The sequence below is a fragment of the Larus michahellis genome, chromosome 2 (genome assembly GCF_964199755.1).
Source record: "Larus michahellis chromosome 2, bLarMic1.1, whole genome shotgun sequence".
Lineage (NCBI taxonomy): Eukaryota > Metazoa > Chordata > Aves > Charadriiformes > Laridae > Larus > Larus michahellis.
The window spans coordinates 48,306,928-48,326,844 of record NC_133897.1 but is presented as its reverse complement, the minus strand read 5'-3'; the positions used below and the strand labels follow the sequence as shown (position 1 = coordinate 48,326,844).

Sequence of the window (19,917 nt, the reverse complement as noted above, 5' to 3'; positions counted from 1 at the left end):
GTAAAGAAGCAGTAGAATATAAAACAATGGAAAGAGCTGAAGAGCTGAATCAAACTTTTTGTTCTATGACGCAAAGTGCAAGACTTGAATCCAGTTTGGGGTTTGGGGCCCTTTTTGGAACCTCTGAATTTTGTTCGCAGAATGAATGCAACTGTTGTTCTTTAAACGTTACCTCTTTCTATCAAGTAACTTACGCATTTATTGCTGTAGCCTTTAAACTTTGTTTTTATGAAGCTGTCTTTGGAAGCTTGTATGTGAGATTTGAGTACACTGTGTAGTTACAGTCAAATTTGGCTGATTTTTAAAGTAGCCTGGGATGCTGTTGGACTGACTCTTACAGGTAATTTTCTTACACTGTACTTCCCAGAAAAATCAGTGCATTAGACTGTAAGGTGTAAATGTCCCTGATATTGTAGTGCTATTACTTTTTTTTACCAAAACATATGTCACAGTGACTCAAAAATCATCATTCCCTGGGAGTTTGGAAGCCAACTATGTAAACTGAGTTGCTAATTGGAGTGAAACTTGAATGTTTAATTTGTGTACCTTTGAGTGTGGCAGCTGCCTATTGATATATGCTTGTGCGATCCCTAGACTCACCAGAAGATAGGGTGCTCTCGCTTTTCTAGTACTGCAAAACTGGCGGCAAAAGGAGGCATGGTATCTTGTTTCTTGACCTGAGAGTGACACTTAACTGCTGGCTGCTGCTTTTGCTCTGGGTCATTGTGTCTCAACTGTGCGTTGCAGTTCCTAAGGAAGTAACGGGAAAGTTTGTAGGAGGTCACACACACAAAATATTGTTCATAAAATTAGTTATGTGAATTCTAAAAAGGAGAGTAAATATGGAGAATCTTAAATGTAAGACTCTCTATAAAGGAGAGTCTTATTTCTAATAAAAATAATGAGGACAGTCAGATTTGCATAAAGGCAGATGCACAAAAGATGTTGTACTTTCAAGAAGTTTGAGAAACACATACAGCAGTTCTGCCTTAGTCAGAGTCTCCTTTTGTGCCTGGTTGGTGGTTTTTTTTTTTTTTTTGTTGCTTGGTTTGTTTTTTTGATTTGGGGTTTTTGTTGGTTTTGGTTTGGTTTTTGTTTGTTGTTTTGTTTTGTTTTTTGTTGGTTTGATCTTGGGTTTTTTTACCCTTTTTACTGTGAGTGGGACATTAGGACTTTGGGTGTTTGGGAATTCCAGAAGCCTGACTGCCTGGTCAGAATGTCACTCTGGGTACAACCACTCTGTATTTGTGATGACAAATCATAGGTCACACATGCAAGGAGCCAGTTACTTTATGGAAGAACTGGAGTTTCTTACCTTCATCTGCATGGGTGCTTTGCATGTCTACAGTAAATCCAGTAGGGCTTAAATATGTCAGATTTATGGTGTATGTGTAGACCATATGTCAGGCACTTATGACTTAGCCATTCACGCCCTGGTATTTCTCAAAATACTGGGCAGAAATTCTGTAAGCTTTTGTCATCCAAACAGAGAGAAGAGGCTTGTGTCTTGTTTATGCTACTGTTGCTTCTTGTGTGTCATTTTAGAGCGTTGTCTTCCAGTCCATAATTGTGTAACTGGGAACAGTGTCTAAAAATTAGAGATTCTTGTTGGCTTTCGTAAGCCATAGGTCAGGCATTTTTTCAGAGCCCACGGGATGTTTGAAGGCAGGGACAGTATGCTGTAATACCACTTTTTTCATTTTGAAAGCTAATATGTCAATATATTTGAAATGTTTCCAGAGCCTCATGGAAAACTGCTGTTTTCCTGGAATCCTTGCCAGTACTGTGTCAGGGAACAACTTTGGTACCTCTCCATGGAAAAACTGTAAATCCCACCGACAATGAGCTCCATATGGAGTCAGAACCTCTCTTACTCATCAGCCAAGGCCTCTAGCCTTTGCTGGTTGGTAAATGCCTATGATGAGAGATGTCAGTACCTACTAAACCAAAACAAACATAAAGATATGAATAAATGACAGCCAGCGCACTTTTTGTGTTCTTTGGTTTTATTGTATTTCTGTATATTTTAGCAGATACAGTTATTGCAGTGTTTGATTCATTTTACAAATTCTGACTAGAAATTCCAGGCCCTGTATCTGAAGATTAACTTAACTTTTTCTTACATTACATAACGCTTTGACTGTACAACCTTGGCATTTACATTTGACAGGACATTTACAGAGATCTAGGATGTTGAAGTTTAGGGTGAGCAAAAAGGGAGAGATGAAAGTTTGGTTTTGGTAGTTACACAGAAGGAGTTACAATTTTTTGTGGAGGATGTTGTTGTTGTTGTTGTTATACATATGTGGAAACACATACAGAATCCTGCCCTCTCACCCCCATTCTCAGCCATGAACCGATACCTCATTTCAAGGTGCAGGGGTATCTGTGGAATGGTGTCTGAGGAAAAAAAAAGTGGAACTGACTTATTAGGCAAATGTTCTAAAATTTTACAAAATAGTTGGAGAAACACAAGATTATTAACTTTTGGTACACAAGTTCCTGTACTGCTATTTTATTGCTGATGGTTTCTTTCTCTGTTTTAATTGGATGTTTAGACATGTACAGATTGTTCATTACACAGCTATTTAATTGCCTAGTACTGTGATGCTTTTAAATGTGAATCTTCGTGGTTTTTTAGGTGTTCGGGTTTTCTTGTGTGTTTGGATTTTTTTTTCTTTATTAGCAATTATTTCTAGTTGTTTCTATTAATTTCAGTATTTAGTTCATGCTTGATGCTTAATTTTGATCAACGTGGTCCACTTTGAACTGCAGTGTCTTGGCTAGTCTGTAGGTTCAGAAATTAATCTGAAAGTTGACTTGCAGAGAAACAGCTGCTGAAACAATACCCCCAGAATTAGTAAATAATTCCCTTGGTTATATAAGATAATGAAAGCAATGGAGAGCCTATATAGTGAAGCTAATTGTTTCTTCAGTATGGTCTTCATAATTCATAGAAATTTCTTCAGGTCGTCCATTCTGTTGTTGTCTTCTCCAGTATCCATAATTTTTTGCAATTTTCATAATATGCATTTTAAAAGAGGCACCCAGAAAGACATAGAGGAGAGGGTTCAGGCAGGCGTGAAACAAAGCTATGCTCTTGGTGACCTGGAGTGCAACGTCTATGGTTTTACTTGTATCACAGTCAGTAATCAACATGTAGATAATATCTATGGCTCGCCAGAACTTAACAATGTTGTAAGGTAGCTGGGTAATAATGAAAGTAGCCACTACTGCCAGCAGGACCATGAAAGGTCTAGATTTTTTAGCATTTGCAGATCTAAAGATTGCTCGAGCAGTAGCCGAATAGCAGATCAGCATTACTAGGAAAGGAAGCAGAAATTCCAGGATAATTTCCAGGATTTGAATGGTTGCTTTTAAGACTGTTTCCATGTTCACTGGAAATACAGGAAGGCATTCATTCCTGTCATTGTGTTTCTTGACTTGATTGAATATCAGTTCAGGGATACTGAGGAAAATGGCAAATAGCCAGACGCAGATGCAGGTAACACTGCAGCGTTTACCAATTCTTCTTTGACCTTGGGATTCAGAAGTGGCCCTGTACCTATCCAAGCTGATACAGGCCAGGAGCAGCATGCTAGAGCTGAAATTCATGGTGTATAGAGAAGAAGTGAGCTTGCACATGGAGTTTCCAAGTTCCCATCCCTGCACTGCATTTGCAGCCCAAAAAGGCAGTGTAAAGAGCAAGAGCAAATCAGCAATGGCTAGATGCATGATGTACACATCCGTCTTAGTCTTCGGTTTCTTGCAGTAGGCATAAATTGCGACCACTAATGAATTTCCAGCAACTCCAACAGTGAAAGCCAGTGCATAGAACACAGGCAGGAATAATTTACTGAAATTTCTCACATCACTTTTTTCACAGAGAAGCTCGTATGTATTGTAATCTATAACAGAGTTGAGATCATCCTCCTCATCCTCAATCCAGTAATCAGTTGAGTTATTCATATCCCAGCCCATGGCAAAGCTATAAGACACACACACAAAAAAAAAAAAAAAAGGGGGGGGAGAGAGGGGGGAGAAGGGAACACCAAAGAAATAATACTGGTTTTAAGTTTTAAAATTTCTCTTGAAACCTAAACCCCTTACTCAGGGTTGCTTATACTTCTCAAGTTTAAAGAATTTGGATATTGAGAATACATTTGTAAATAATCAAAGCAGAGCTAGACAGTGATGGAGGCAGAACAGATCATCACAAATTCTCACATGAAATGAGTAACTGACTGTATCTGTGTGTGCAATGCAAAGTAAAATGGATTCAACTGAAATGCTTTCATTAACCTTAGCCTTTGAGATTGCAAGATGCTTGGAGCGCACCTCACTGATTTCCACATTTCAGTTGAGGAGCCATCGTTGCTTAAACTGCTCTGACTCAATTATGTTTGATGATGTTCCATTGCAAAATACAATTTCTCTGTACCTTCATAGCTTTGAAATTACACATTCCTCTCTACAGCCTCTGCAAAGCAAAGGAGTACCACTTGAAGGCTGTAAATGCTATTACAATACAGTGGATAAGGAATACTAACAGGTTGAAGCTGAGAAGCAAGCAGTAGTATTCTGTGTTTACTATAATAAATTTTGACAAATTTGGGATATGAGTATAATACAGGGAGATTGTGCTTACTTGTTTCTCAGGCATACAAATACATGCCCATTACGTAAAGCACAGCAGCGGAGTCGGTTGCTGAAGAGCAGGAGAACAAGCTCCATTTAGTCTCCATCCCACACAGCGAGCCATGCCCACGTGGAATTTCTTACAGAATGAAATTGCAGCCAGTACACTGCATCTTACAGCTGGAGACTTCTCAGGATGTTATGACAGGAAGGAATCTTATCGCATACAAAACTGCCCACAAGTACCCAAACAGCTCAGAAGCTCTGCTGTTTTTCCAAGTACTATCTCATGACAGATTTACTCCGTAAACACTAAGGCTGTATCCTAAATGCCAGCTTAGGGTTGAAGTTTGAGTGTTCTTATCTTCAGACTCTGTCTTAAGCAAGTCATGTCCTACACTGTTTTCTTCTTTTCCCATAATTGTGTTCATTGACTAATTTGCTGGAATTCTTTCTGTTGTAGACTACAGTCCTGCGGTGCCCTGTTTTCTTGAAGTAGTTCTTAACAGCCGTAGCAAAAGGTAGCTGAGAATGAAAAAAAACATTGCCCCTTTCTCACCACCTGCAGTGTTTCAGAATTTGAGGCCAATGTTACTGAAAGCATATTCTTATCTGATATTCTGCCTCACAGTTTTTTCAAGCTTGGCTTTTTCAAGCTTGAAAAAATTCCAAATACCATTTCTGTTTTTTACACAAGGGTTTAAATGAAGGCTTGACAAACCTTTATTATAAACAGTATCTCTTAAAAAGAATTTTTAATGTATTCTGTCTACCAGGAGAAATAAGTTACTGATTGATCTCATATTCAGGGATGCAGACCAATTAAATTGAAATAAATTAATAATTTCTGGGTTTGCTTGATTTATTTTTTTTTTCAGCGAATCTGCTATCTAAATTGTTTAAAAGTGTGTTAGAAACTAATATTTGATTTGGCTTTATTCTTAATGACTTTGTTGGATTATTTTGTTAACATTTCAAAACACTTATTACTTACTGCTAAACTTTAAGCAATGATTACTCTTATTTTAAGTCTTGTAATGTGTCATTTACTCTTCCCTAAATGAAGTATGCCGAATGGAAAGATACCATAATTCCATGTATTAGTTCCGCAAGGGATGTCTATTCTATGCCTAACAAGCTGTGTTAGCAGGATTTTTCAGCAAGGGTAATCTTCTGCAGCTTTACAGTACTTTGAGGAGAGATTCAGACATCAGCAGCAAATGTATTTTCTTTTAGTAGAAGAGAAACTGCTGCAGGGAGAGTTTAATCCACTTAGCCAAGATTAGAAGAAAATTAAAAGTTAAACTGAAAATATTTGGTTGTGGTCTAAAACCCTTATTACAGAACCCATCTGGGAGTGCTTAATCAAATTGGATCACTGGCAAATTTGCTCGAAAGCAAAACAATTAACATTTCAGTGCAAACTTCAAGAAGTCTCTGTATCACAAAGCAGTTTGGTGGTGACAAGGAACATGCTCTGCTGCCTGATACGCTTTTGGCTGACCTGAGTTCTTGACGGGAACAAAGTTGTCTAAAATGTAACAGTTGATATTTCTCCCTTAAAAACACAGTTATGTTTTGGCTAACATACCTATTCAGATTTGTCATTCCCGTTAATGTTGTTTCTCAGGTGCACACGTGTACGTGCCCGTTGGATAAAGCAGAGCAGTCCTGTGGGACTCAGTTGCCGTACAGTGATGGAACAGGCTTAGCTTAGTCTCTGTCCCACACAGCGAGCCGCCTTATGCCCACGTGGAATTTCTTACAGAATCAAATTCCTGTGGGGACACCACATCTTACAGCTGGAGACTTCTCAGGATGTTATGCAAAGAAAGGAAACTTATCGCATACAAAACTGCCCACGAGTACCCAAACAGCTCAGAATGTCGGCTGTTTTTTCAAGTACTGTTTTCTAGGAGGTATATTAATAGATATATTAATAGACAGCTTTGCATGTTTGCTTGCAGAATTATTCCAGCCTTCTATTTAAACACAAATTCAGTGCTTGTGTGCATTTAAGCTTGGCATGGGATTGTATGAATGCATGTTGAATGAAGTTAATATCCCCAGTTTAAACAGACAGATTTTTTTTTTAATGAATTAAGCAGTATTCTGTTCTTCTACTGAACAAATCAAATTTTAAGACTAGAAATGAGCATGTGCCTTTAGTGAAATGATGTCTCCCTGTAAAGCCAACTTAACTAAGAATAAATCCTAGCTCTCCTCTATATAAATAAGTATATCACACAATATACAGAGTAGTAAATATTAAAACAAAACTAACCTTTTGTCAGCAGACTAGTTCGCAGGTACTGCAATTGAGAAGTGCTTCAGTGAAATGATCTGAATTGGTCTGACACATTGCATTTTGTCTTCATGTACCACACCCTCATCTGGAAGTTAGTTGCACTTTCATTTTGACTTGCCAGTGTAAAAAATAAATAAATAAAAATCCTGCTTTTCTGGAAACATGTCATGTTGAACATGTATGTTTCCTACATTTGTCCCTGTTCCAACCAGGATGCCAGATGCCAGTGTTCTAAGACTCCCTTACTATTTCACTGTTTTTTCTTTTATTTCTGGAAGTCCAGATGTGGTTTTGGTACACAGTTAAAAGGCTTTTATGAAATCACACATTTAAAATTAGAAAAGGAGAGAAAGAGGGGGAGGTCTGGCTAGGGCAGAGTTACCTGTATATACTTTCCTTAGGATAGTGCTGTGCTTTTGATGGCTGCCTATATAAGGGATCCTTATATCCCCCTTTTAAGTAATTTTTTAGGGGATACAATAGAAAGATGAATTTGTGTTTTGTAAGATGGAGGAGGTTGCTCTTTCAGTATGTGATATTGAACAAAACCAGGAAGATGATAGGGAAAAGATGTGAAAGCAAGTTGTAAATTGTCAACCAGAGTATAAGCAGATAGTTCTGCTCCCTGGGGGAGAGTTCTCAGGGACTTGAATGTTACCAGTCAGGCTCATTGTCAAGTTAGTGTCTAATAATATTTCTACAGAAACTGCAAGTCAGGCAGATACTGTAGAAGAAAAATAAAAAGATGGTATTCCATCAATGAGATTTCTTCCACTTGCAGTGTGCTGTCTGTGTTGTGGAGTCAAAACTTCTACAGGAAAGGGAAGGTGGAGTAGTTCTGCAGTTTATATGCAGACATTAATATTTCTACACTAAGGCATGGACTTACCTGTGCTAAGAATTCCTAAAATGACTGGATCTTAAATTTCTACAATCTCTACAGCTTCAAATCAGCCTCTTGTGCAAGAGTACTTTGTGCAGAGTGTCTGGAGCTTTTCATGATCTTCCAGAGCTTTTATTTTCTTTGAATGATCCTGTATCCTGTAGCAGTCTAATGAGTTTCAGTAAATGCAATATTGATGCCAAGCAACACAGAGAGATTTTGAGCAGGCCAAAGGTCAGGTTTTGCTTTTTGGCACACTGACTAAATCGATGCACCTGCCACGGCTGGATTAGCCATCTGTCTGTGCTTCAGCTATTTTGGAATACGTGGAAGGAAAGGTTTTTCAAAATGGGCAGCTAAGAATGTAAGAGACAGGTGTTTTCCAGATGCTTCTACCTTCATTTGCATGCACAACGAGAAGGAAAAATGGATTGGGAGAGGAATTGGAGTCTAGAGAAAGAATGCTGCAATATTTGTGCATATTTCTGCAATGTTTTCATCTTGAGTTATCGCAGCACTTCACTGGTGTTCTTCACAGTGGCAGATAAGACATTTGGGTGGCTTCCAGCATGTCTGCTTCTCGCAAGTCGTGTTACTGCTTAGAGGCCTGAGCTATATCTCTTTAAAATAAGTGAATCTCTCAGTTCTGAATGGGCTTTGTCTCAATAAGAGACCCCAGCAAATCCCCAACAAGATAGAATAATCAGGGTAGAACTGAGAAAGCTCCCAAGGGAATACCTCTGTGTGTTGGCTGCAGAAAAGATGGTTGTGTTACCAGTGCTTAAGAGGTCCTGTGGGCAGGCTGTAGGAAGGCAGTTCATGTAAATCCTGTGCTGTTTATTACGGTACCTCAGCTCCTTGTTACTTTGCAGGATGCCAGGAAGACAGAACCTTCCGGTCAGGGTACAGAAATAATACCGTCGTGTAATACTGCATTTCAGTATGGCCCTATAAGCTCAAAAATAACAAAAAGTATTTTATAAGTAAAAGTGAATGCACAATGACGATGGATCTTGTTTAACTAGGAAACGCTTGTGACTGTGTAAAAGTGGAATGAAGGTGAGAAAAAAAACTCCTACGTGTTGTTGAGAGCAGCTGTTCTCACTGGCACCATCTGAGACTGGAATGACTAACAGACACGTTCAGTGGCAGGACAGTGTAGTCCTTGCTGATTAGCTGCAGAACCCCAGCATTATCTCTGGCTTTACTGGTTGTAGCCAATTTGCTCGCAGATACATTATGGTCTTTACCATACATGAACCAGATGCCCAGCAGTGTAATCTAGAGAAGATGAGATAAAACTATGGAACATACTGTGCTAGTAGATAGAAATTACTGCAGGCTCTTAGGGTGTCCGCTTTTCTCCATTAGAAGATCCTCGTATTACGACAATTAATACCACACTGCCATGCACCCTACTGAGTCCAGTTTCTTCTTGTAGAGGAGTCCAGAACGTGTGTTTATCAGTGCCTTTGTAGGAAGCTGCCAAGTCTGTAACTTCATCACAGACCCCCGATCTTTAGCAGTGAGAGGTAACCCATCGGTGCAGCAGCCAACATGGCAAGAGTCATAGGTGTTCTGGGCATTCAACTAGTAGATTATCTTGCCTTATCTTAGGGTGCTATTGGCTTCTGAAACCAGATTATATGGCAGCTTCTTTAAGTAAAGGTTGTATTGTCCGTGTCTGTGCCTCATTAGTACTCGCCACCAGAAAGAACATGTATGAGCTGATTGTGTGAAGGTCAGTTATCTTAAGCATGTTACACCCCCTGATAGCAAAGATCAGGGTTCTGATAGGATTGTGATCAACCCTCTAAGCACATTTTAAAATATCGTTGTCTTTGCCTATGTGAGTGCCATGAAGAGTTAAAAAATATCATACATTAGTTAAACTTACAGTGTTCCCCAATGTAGCAGCATTGTGGTGTAAAAGTTTTGGCTAGGTTGTGCAGACATATACATTAAAAAGCTTATCAATATGGAAATGGGCTTAAAACTGACCTTCTAAAATCTCTACTATTTCTATTTGTTCAATTGTGAGTTTCTTGCAAAACTACTTCTAAATCCTGCCAAAACGACAGGCTTCTCTGACTCTTCCCCCCATTCTCCAGCAGCCTTTTTTTGAATTCTGTAAGGAATGTAAAAATGCTATTTAGAAATGAGGGATTTATTGCATCCAGGCAGTCTGCATTTCTTCCAAAGCACTGGAGTCTTTCAGAGTCTTGCATTAGACCGGAACTTCTTTTTGGCATTTATGGGTCAAAGTTGTGTAAAATTTGTTTTGGATTTTCAGAAGTTCAGACTCTAAGGAGTGGAAAGGCCAGGAATCTGCCTTCCTTTGCTGTGTTCAGTTGGGAATAAGTACATATGAAATGGAGATACTCGTTTGCCTTCCAGAAACTTGTACTGATGATTTAGAGCGTCTAACCAGATGTTTAGTTCTCAGTGAACTCCTCACTAAGTTCAATAGGAAAGCTGCTTCTGATTTTTTTCTTTCGTACAACATAGTGACATTTACCTTTTTTTGAAGCAGGGATGTAACTTGAGGATTGTTTACAAAACAGTTTTTGTAGAGATTCCATAAAGTTGTAGAGATTCCATCTTTTGTTGTAAACCTCACTTCAAGAAAAATGTGGTTTAGAAAACACCACTTGTGCAATTCTTTACCTTCTGTGGAAGAGTCAAATACCCCTTAAGAGTACAGCATTTCTCTTTTCAGGGTAGTACATTGCAAAGCATGTGTTGTGGGTTTTTTGGGGATGGTCACCCGCTTGTTGCAGTTGCCCAAATGAGCCTACTGTTTGAGAGCTACCTTTCTTTATTCCAAGCTGGTTTATTCCCCACCATCTCAGGTTTTCAGTGGGATATTTCAGCTCGTTAGCATTGCATTGTACAGCTCTTGGGACACACACACACACCCCCCGGCTTTGAAAACAATGGCTGAATAGCATATTGCAAAAGCAGAAAGTAAACAGCTAGCAGTCTGGTGCTCAAAATGGGCAGCGTTTATCACAACGAGATAAATCTCTCTCCCACTTCCCGGCCATCACAGTGGTTGTTCGTAGGAGGAAGTAGCTCAGCTCAAAGCCAGGTGGTTGTATTGTCGAGACCAGAGGCTCCCAAAACCTTGTGATAAGAGCTGCCAGAGAAAAAGTCATTTTTGTTTCTGACCTCAAAACAAACCGAGTTGATACGGATCAAGTCTTGAATTAAATCTCGGCAAAGCTTGTGGTAGCATTGAGATAGCAATAAAAAATTTACTGATTGTTACATATGTCAGGTATAATCCTGCCACCTTTTCCCTAGCTTTTTTGTCTGTGTGAGACTTTGAAAGGAAAGAGAGCGTGCTTTGGTACTAAGCAACCTTTAAAGAAATAACATAGTGAGGATTAAGGCTCTTAGAAATAAGATACCATATTAATTAGTGGTAGATTAGTAGTCCTTCTCTACGACTTGTACATTAAAATGCTAGCTTTATGCTACAAAGACACATCCCAAATAATGTTATCAATGGCTTGAAATGCTAGCAGATTATTTTCAGGTAAGGATTTCCACTCAGATCTTTCTTTGAAGTGCAAACTAAAGTCATTTTCATAGAATCATAGAATCTTCATGGTTGGAAAGGACCTTTGAGATCATCGAGTCCAACCATACACACACTAAAAAACCCCTACAATCTCTGTCACTAGAGCATGCCCTGAAGTGCCAAATCTAGACGTTTCTTAAATACCTCTAGGGTTGGTGACTCAACCACCTCCCTGGGCAGGCTGTTCCAGTGCCTGACCACTCTTTCAGTAAAGTAATTCTTCCTAATATCTAATCTAAACCTCCAGTGGTCCTCAGACCATTTCCTCTGGTCCTGTCATTGTTCACCTGGGAGAAGAGGCCAACACCCACCTCTCTCCAACCTCCGTTCAGGTAGTTGTAGAGGGCAATGAGGTCTCCCCTCAGCCCCCTCTTCTCCAAGCTAAACATGCCCAGCCCCCTCAGCCTCTCCTCATATGACCTGGTCTCCAGACCCCTCACCAGCCTGGTAGCTCTCCTCTGGACACGCTCCAGCACCTCAATGTCCCTCTTGTACAGCGGGGCCCAGAACTGAACACAGTACTTGAGGTGAGGCCTCACCAGTGCCGAGTACAGAGGCACGATCACTTCCCCGCTCCTGCCGGCCACGCTGTTCCTGATACAAGCTTGCATGAAGGGGGGAAAAAAACTTAATTCCAGAGAAGTTATGCTGAAGTATTAGCAAAGTCATCATGATAACCCTTTGACAGCCTTATCTGTGTAATTTGTTTTTAATGTGGTCGGCATTTCATTCCCACATAGATTCTCTGGTCTTTATAGTTTTAAGAAGTTTTACTTTTTAAATGGCAGGATTTTACCTTCAGGTATGCTTTTGTATCATGCTTACTTGCTTAGCCATGTTCGAGACAGAAGTAATTAGATTCCATTTCAAGTACCTTCTTGTTCCCTTTTCATAGGAATAGACGATGGAGCTGGATCTGGGAGGGGTTGGATATTTGGCTTTTCATGGTTCCCCTCCCCATGTCAACTTCCTTTTACATGTTAAGCAATAAGATGTATTTTGTTTCAGACTCATTACTCAGAGTATAAACACAGAAGTAGATTGCATGCTTTTCCTCCTGTATCACGAAAGGAAGAGAGTAAGATTTATTCGTATTAAACTTCATTTGATTCTACATTGAGATTTTTATAATTGAAAACTATTTTTGTGTTTGTGACTTTAAGGTGCTGGGAACCCAAATTGCAAAGTTGCGATTGTAATGGGCAAAACCAAAAACTCCTCAGCATCCAGGTAAGGATTCCTAGGAGACTCACAGAGTTATCTAAAACTTGTTTCCTGGAAGAGTCACTGCTTGCAAAAGTTTTGTTCAGTGAAATGCCGTTAATTGCCTTGATCAGTTGGATGCGCTCGTGAATTACAGGGGAGTTTTAAACTTACGCATGTGTCTGTTTAGAGAAAAATGTTGCTGACCAAGCTCCTGTTTTGCTGTCAGCTGCTGATGACTGAAGCCTCCCAACCCTTTCACTGTCACCAGCTTGCATCCACATGCTTCCATTGCACTAGCTCCAGTGTTCGTGCAGCTGTGGGATGAATTGGATCAGAAAATTTTGGGGGGGTTCAGTAACTTTATCTTGGTCTCATTAGTTTTAGTCTGCATCAGTTGTTCAACCAACAACTATCTCTGGCTTACAATTTATTTCATAAGTATAGTATATAGAAAAATTAACAAGAGTAAGAATTGCTTGCTTAAATGATAATAAACCCAAAACTTTTCAGAGCTTCCCTGACCAGAATGAGTACAAGTGGCACATCAGAGACCTGAAGTTATCTACCAGGTTTTTCACAAAGTTATCTGTAGCTAAAGAAAGTTAAGTTTGAAACATGTTTGTTATGTGAAGTTGTGTGAGCAGAGAGCGTTGCACATCTTTAATCAGACCTACTCATTCCATTCCTATATGTGTAAATATTGTACTTCCCTCTTCTTGTTTAAAACAAATATGTTGTTTAACTCGTATTACCAACCTAAAATTGCCTTTTACAAAAACTTGCACAAGTGATGAATAAAATGCTTCGTGACTGATTCCATTAAAATCACACAGCTTGTGACACAAAAGAATTGGAACATTTATATCTCTTAAGTTGGATTTTAGCCCAAATTCCACTGCTTATCTTAAGTTTTTAGAGTTGTCGGGGTTCTATTGAGAAGTAAAGAATAACTTGCTTACAGCATACAGGATGCTTTGTCCAACAGACAATGGCATCTATTGAGCTCTTCCAAGCCGCACAGAAGTTCATGGAGGGCATTCCGTGATAGTGCACTTGCTAGAACTGGAGCCTAAAGTCAGGCACATCACCTCCAGTTCTGTGTGACTGCTAACTGACCTTAAATATTCTCAAGGAATTTAAACATGGGGATTCTTTTCCTAAACTATAGACAGGCCAAGATGATGATGATGATGATAAACGTGTTTTGAGGAAAAAAAAGAAAAATGCATGTGTGGGGGTGGGGAGAAAATGGACTGGGTGATACAGAAATACTTGCACAAAAGTGACAGAAGTACTAGTTTTTAGGTCGTGGTGCCTTAGATGCCAGTAGTACATTTTTATTTGTTGCCTAGTGATTCAAGGAGCGTTGGAGGATGCAGGCCACACTGCATGCAGGCAGGATGGTTGCAATCAATATAGGTAAATCTCAACACTGGCTTTATGTGAGTGCTAAAATGAAGATAGAAATTAAAAAAAAAGAAGTGGAGGGAAGGGACAGAAGGGAACCTCAAACTTAATCGTAACTTGTGCGTTTTGTCTTGATCAGGTACGAGCAGCACAGTATGATTATTGTTCCCATGGACACTCCAGGGCTGAAGTTGATAAGACCTCTCTCAGTGTTTGGTTACCTGGGTAGGTGATAATATTTATCAGCTATATGCGTATTAATTTGCTAGCAGTCTCAGAAGCTGCAGTAATATTAATAAATATGGTATATGAAATAAATCAGTAAAATGCATATATAGAGAAAGGGTTAGGAATTGAAGACCTGTATGTTTATCTTCCTTCGTTTTACCCTGCTGTTGTATTTTCTCTATCCCTGTAGATGAGATCCATGGAGGACATTTTGAGATACACTTTAATGATGTGCGAGTACCTGTCTCCAATATGATACTGGGTGAGTTTCTGTATTAACTCCTTTTTAATACATACAGCAATGAACCAAGTTTCATGAAACGGTGGTTTATTTTATGAATCACCATAAGTTATTGTAAAGAACTACGGTTAGTTGAGCCGGGATCTCAAACGTGTTAAGAGGGAGTCCACTCTTCCTTCAGCAGTCTACCTGCTGTGTGAATGTAACTTGTTTAGAGCAGAAAGGTGATGGAAGGAAGCAGAACAGCCGTAGCTGTCATGTGAGAATCACTTTCCTGAAGCAGAGCTAAGCAGAAACTGTTAGCGGGGTTCTTTCCCCAAAACCAGTTCTCATAGACTTTACAGACTTTGAAAAAGAGCGTTCTCCTTTAGTCCATGGACATCCAAGCCTGGGTGCCTGCAGGCTTAGCAGAACTGAAAAAAGAGAACAAAAGAATAAGCAGGCCGGAACCATGACCTTCTGGATGGAGAACTTTGCTCTACTTCTCTCACTTACTATAAATCCCGATTTCTTCTATTTCCTCTCTGCTATTTTTATTTTGCCAAAAGAGCTTTCTCTCTTGAGTAGCTGTAGGACCTGGAAACCTCAAAGTCTTCCCCCAGATTCTTTTACCAAATCTCATAGAGGTATTTTTCAATGTTAGAGTAACAACATTTAAATTAAATCAGGTAAATCAAACAAACCCTAAGAAACCACGTAAGAGTGCGCTTTGTGCTGTAAGTATTATTAGCAGCATGTCCATGTGGACCTAGTTGGAATACATAAGAGTTCTCCAAAATAAACTTCTAAGAAGCTTGCTTCTAGCTCTGGTGCTAAGGGGCCGCTTCTGCACAGAGCCCTGGATCATTTCAAGAGGGAATCAAGGAGTCTGCATGTGCCTGTTCTTCTTTCCAACCAGGTGAGGGCAGGGGATTTGAGATAGCTCAAGGTCGGCTTGGGCCAGGCCGTATTCATCACTGCATGAGGTCCCTTGGTGCCGCTGAAACTGCTCTACAGATAATGTGCCAGCGCGCAGCACAGAGGGAGACTTTTGGCAAGAAACTGTATCGCCACGTAAGCATGTTCCCTTTTTGTCTCAATTCACATGCTCCAAACATCACCCTTTGTTTTGCCCATACAGAAGCTTGTGACTCGAATAATGGACACTGCAATAGGTGTGCCCTAATCTTGAATCCATATTCATAACGCCTCAAGTGGCGAGGGAAAAAAATCACATTGCGAGGCTCCTATTTTTCACTGTAACTTCCAGGATTATTTTTTTTTTTCCTTGCGATGAATTGGATATCCTCTGCGGGATTTGAATAGGTTTTGTCACCGTGTTTTTTTCCTCTGCTTTCACTGATCAGTTTGGACAGGTTATGTTTCTGTAGTTATAATCTGAATTCACCATTTTTGTGTATCAAACTTGTCACCTAGTATTATTACCAGAGACAGTCAAAGGTCTAAATTTGACTTTGCTGATCAATTATTAGTACTCACTTATGAAAGTACAGACCAAACCAAAGCCATATGGGGATATTTGGTCTTTTCTGGCTCTGGAATTGAAATGCTGGTTCATGAGAGAGAGCACTCTCTAGAATTATAAAAAGATGACAGTTTGCTTTGTATAGGAACCATCAGTACTTAGTAGTTGACCTGTCAAATTTCAAGAGTTTGTCAGTCTTATCCAACAGATAGGATGACTTTATTGGAAAAAACAAGTAAAAGCAACGGAAAGAGGAAACTGAATTAATGTCTGGCACAGGTTACAGAAAATTGTTTGTACAGCTCCAGAGGGAATAATCTCACATATCCATTTTCCAGTCATGTCATTGCCAAACTTCCATTCACGCCTGTAACCTAGAATTAATGAGTTGGATGAAGAGCACTCTCTCAGAAGCTCATTCAAGTAAATCCAATGTTTGATAAAGCCTCAGGCAAGACCTGGGTGGGGGGCAGCTGCATAGCCAGCCTGGGTTACCCACAGCTTGGGCACAGCTCAGGAAGCAGGGAGGCTGCAGGCTGCCTTGGGTAACAGGGTGACTGCTGCCCTGGCAGTTAGTTACAGCCCCAGGAGCTGTTGCAGAAGTGCGTCTGAACACTTTCACCTGGCATGAGCTAAGCTGAGCCCCCAGCCTTTGTGCTGAAGCGAGTGCCACACATTCACTCGTGCCTCCTGCAGCTGCCCAGGCTACAACATCCTGGATCCAGGCAGGAGTGCATGCCCGAGGCTGGCGCAGGCGCCAAACAGCATCACAGGAACTTTTTTTTCTACTGTGGTATGTTGGCTGCAGCTGGGAATTAGCTAAGAGGAACAGGGAAGGGCTGCCAAGACCATAACTAATTTATCACCAATGCAAACAGACAGATGCAGCAGGCACCACCCTGCAGCTGTTTGCTTGGGGGTGTAACACACCATCACCACTAGTCTGAGGGAACCAGAACCGATTCTTCTTCTCTTTCACCCCCCCCTAGTTTTTGTATACTGGGGCATATTACACGGAGAGATGGCTGCAAGTCGTGGTAGCAGGTAAAGGAAAGCAGGGAGTACAACACAGGCTTTGGAGAGCTTCAGGAAAATGGCTAGCAGGCAGAAAAAGAGAGTTTGCCAGAACCAGGAGTTTTTCCCCTTTTCCTGTTTCCTGCCAGGAAGAGAACTGCTCTGTCTTTAGTATTTCTGTCATTCAAGTGTTTTCTTTCCTTTTTTCCTCGTACTAGATTACCTGCATCAAACAAGCTTTAATTTACACAAGAGTGTCTCTAAATGACTGAACAGGCACATGCCAAGGAACAGGGTCACCTTCGTTAGGGCAGGTTGAGCCAGATGCACTAGGCAGCATTAACTGACTTTTCTGGATATTGGCTTTGGTTTCTGCAGGAAGTTATTGCCCACTGGATCGCTGAATGCCGGCTTAGCATAGAACAGGCTCGACTGCTTACGCTGAAAACAGCCAGCAAGATCGACATGCTGGGCAACAGAAAAGCCAGAAAAGAGGTAAATTTTTCTTTGCCAGCCTTAGGCTAGGACCTGGGGATGCAATACCTGCGCATTGAGCTGGTATTGCAAAATATAAGCTAAAACTTACTGTTAAAAGTTATCCTTTTAATCATAGAGCATAATTTTATGTTGAAAATAAATGGCCTTAATATGTGCTTTTGGTTGTCATGAGATGGGAAAGCATTCTCAGTTAAAAGCTTTGAGATCAATCTCATTGATAGAAGTATTTAAAAATTGAAGAAGTTTTGCTCATTTGTCTCAACACAATCAGATAGTTGGGGGTGACTGTCTCTCCTGGCACCAGTTTTATCTTACCCAGGGAACAGGAACAGCAGCGCTCTCTTCCAATCCAAAGAGGAAGGAATGTTCTGTAAGATACCGGTCTTCAGTAGAACTGTTAGATAAATATTATCAGTTGCTTATGAAACTATTCCTGGTAACGCGAGTCGTCTTCTCACAGGTAGCCATGACCAAAGTGGTTGTCCCTCGAGCTGTGCTTAAAGTGATTGACTGTGCCATCCAAGTCTGTGGCGGAGCTGGAGTTTCCCAGGATTTTCCTTTGGCTTTTATGTGAGTAAAGGGAGACTTAGCTGTAGATTTTAAGTGTTATTTTTAAGATGATTTTATAACATCAGTACATGCTGTTTCACCGCAAGTAACCTGAAATAATCATCCATATGCCTTTAAACTATAAAATTTTAAACAACCGCTTTTATAATTAAATTCCAATGCAATTGCATTGCTTTACCCTTACAAAAAAAAAAAAAAAAGAGCTGGCACTAGACCTAAATTTTACGGTTTTTATCAGTAGCACAGAGGCTGTGTTTCTAAAGCTCAGTCTTATCCCTTATGGCCTTGGGGAGAAGCAAGCCTTCTGAATCTCCAGCCCACACACCTCAATCCTGTAATATCTCTGTGTGCTAGCTCTGTTCAAAGAGACTATCTTTGTCTTGTTGAAAGGCCGGCTATAGCGAGAAGAGCGCAGAGAACTGGCTTGCTGCTGGGGCAGGATTAGAAATCTCCCCCTAATTCAGCTCTTCCGACACAGGTTTGCTTATATGAGGACCTTGCGCCTGGCAGATGGGCCCGATGAAGTTCATCTCTCAACAATTGCAAGGTGGGAACTGCTCGATCAGTCAAAGAAACTAACTGCAAAAATCTAATGTCAGCATAAAGCCATCTCAAATGGATGTTCAGTGCAATAATGTTTAGGGTAAAATTGAACGAATACAAAAACTTAATTCTAGCTTGAAGCAGTAGATATTCTCTCAACTTTTACTTGTCATTACTACACTTAATCAGAGACTTGCTTTTAAGAATTTGCAGAATGCCATGTAAATACCAGAATCTGGGTTCTTTATAACACTAAATAAAATCTATTTTCCAACAGTCCTAAAGTGCTTTATTTGCTCTGAGCCAAAGCCCTCTTTATCCTTCTATTGTACACAAAGCAGTTTTGACTCAGCAGTTTCACCCAATTTAGTTTACTGCAAGCTAGGATAAACTTTTAATTATTGATTAAATGGCAATTAAACACTTAGGGTAATGCCTTTCTTTTCCCTTTCTAAAGCTCAGCTGCATCCAACCCTCTCTTCTCCCCAGTTCCTGCCCTCAGCTGCCCTGCTTTTCACTGACGCTACACTCAGACCTTCCCTCACCTCCCCGCACGTGAGGCTGGGGGCAGCACGGGAGGTCAGCTGTAGCTGCTCCTCAGCTGTGTTCCTCCAGCTGCATCTCCTCACATTTTTCCTTATCGATAGATGCCCCTTTTGTCTTCCCTTCTGTGTCTCCTTTTGTGCATCCTCACAAGCCTCCTCCTGGCTGCTGGCCTCAGCTGCTCCCAGCCTTTCTTAAATATGTCTAAGCATAGAGGCAGCACCTTCCCTTCTGAGGAGCTGAAGTTTTGGCACAGGGCAGTTCCTGGCCTCCTCTGCTACCAAAACAGGCTCTGCCATTTGTGCCCAATACACCTTTGTGAAGTTGCCAAGAGTTCCTCAGCTCTGCTTCTGGAACAATCCTCTTTGACATTAGTTACTTACAAGAGAACTTTTTCATCCAGGCAGATCACAGCATGCTGCGGCAGGGGTAGTTCTGCTTCCTATAACCTTAGGACAATCACTTTTCAACTTACATAGGGCTGATCAACAATTAGCTTAAGGATACAAGCGTTTACTTTTCGCATGAACAAACCAGCCACCTTAGCGCAGTGTGTTGGAGAGAAGATGCCCTGTTTGGCTCAGTCTCCAGGATGAGACTTCATCAGCTCTGTCCTTGAGCCCACAGCCAAGACTTCACCTGAAGGGTGTTTGAACAAAGGCTGCCGAAGTCGGGCAGGGTGGTACAGTTCCAGAGTACCTAGAACTGAGGGCTTTCCTCAAATAAGTTTCTTACCTTATATCAATTCATTAGACCTAAAAACAAGATTATAGTCTCTCTTGAGAAA

The 19,917-nt window shown here is 40.5% G+C and overlaps 2 protein-coding genes across 2 annotated transcripts in view; one reads left to right on the top strand and one right to left on the bottom strand.

The window, feature by feature from the left end:
- Positions 1–18,863, top strand: part of ACAD11 (acyl-CoA dehydrogenase family member 11) — a 32,973-nt gene extending 14,110 nt beyond the window's left edge. The window contains exons 14-20 of the mRNA XM_074575186.1: positions 12,579–12,645; positions 14,168–14,253; positions 14,447–14,518; positions 15,396–15,550; positions 17,355–17,471; positions 17,935–18,044; positions 18,523–18,863. Coding sequence (XP_074431287.1) covers positions 12,579–12,645; positions 14,168–14,253; positions 14,447–14,518; positions 15,396–15,550; positions 17,355–17,471; positions 17,935–18,044; positions 18,523–18,637 — 722 coding nt within the window. The 3' untranslated portion in view covers positions 18,638–18,863. The remainder of the gene's footprint in view (positions 1–12,578; positions 12,646–14,167; positions 14,254–14,446; positions 14,519–15,395; positions 15,551–17,354; positions 17,472–17,934; positions 18,045–18,522) is intronic.
- On the bottom strand, positions 1,128–7,029 carry ACKR4 (atypical chemokine receptor 4). Its single transcript, XM_074575188.1, has 2 exons — positions 6,923–7,029; positions 1,128–3,988 (listed from the first exon to the last, which is right to left on the bottom strand). The coding sequence occupies exon 2, from the start codon at positions 3,979–3,981 to the stop codon at positions 2,908–2,910; it is 1,074 nt and encodes a 357-aa protein (XP_074431289.1). The 5' UTR covers positions 3,982–3,988; positions 6,923–7,029; the 3' UTR covers positions 1,128–2,907.
- Positions 18,864–19,917: the final 1,054 nt, after the last annotated feature.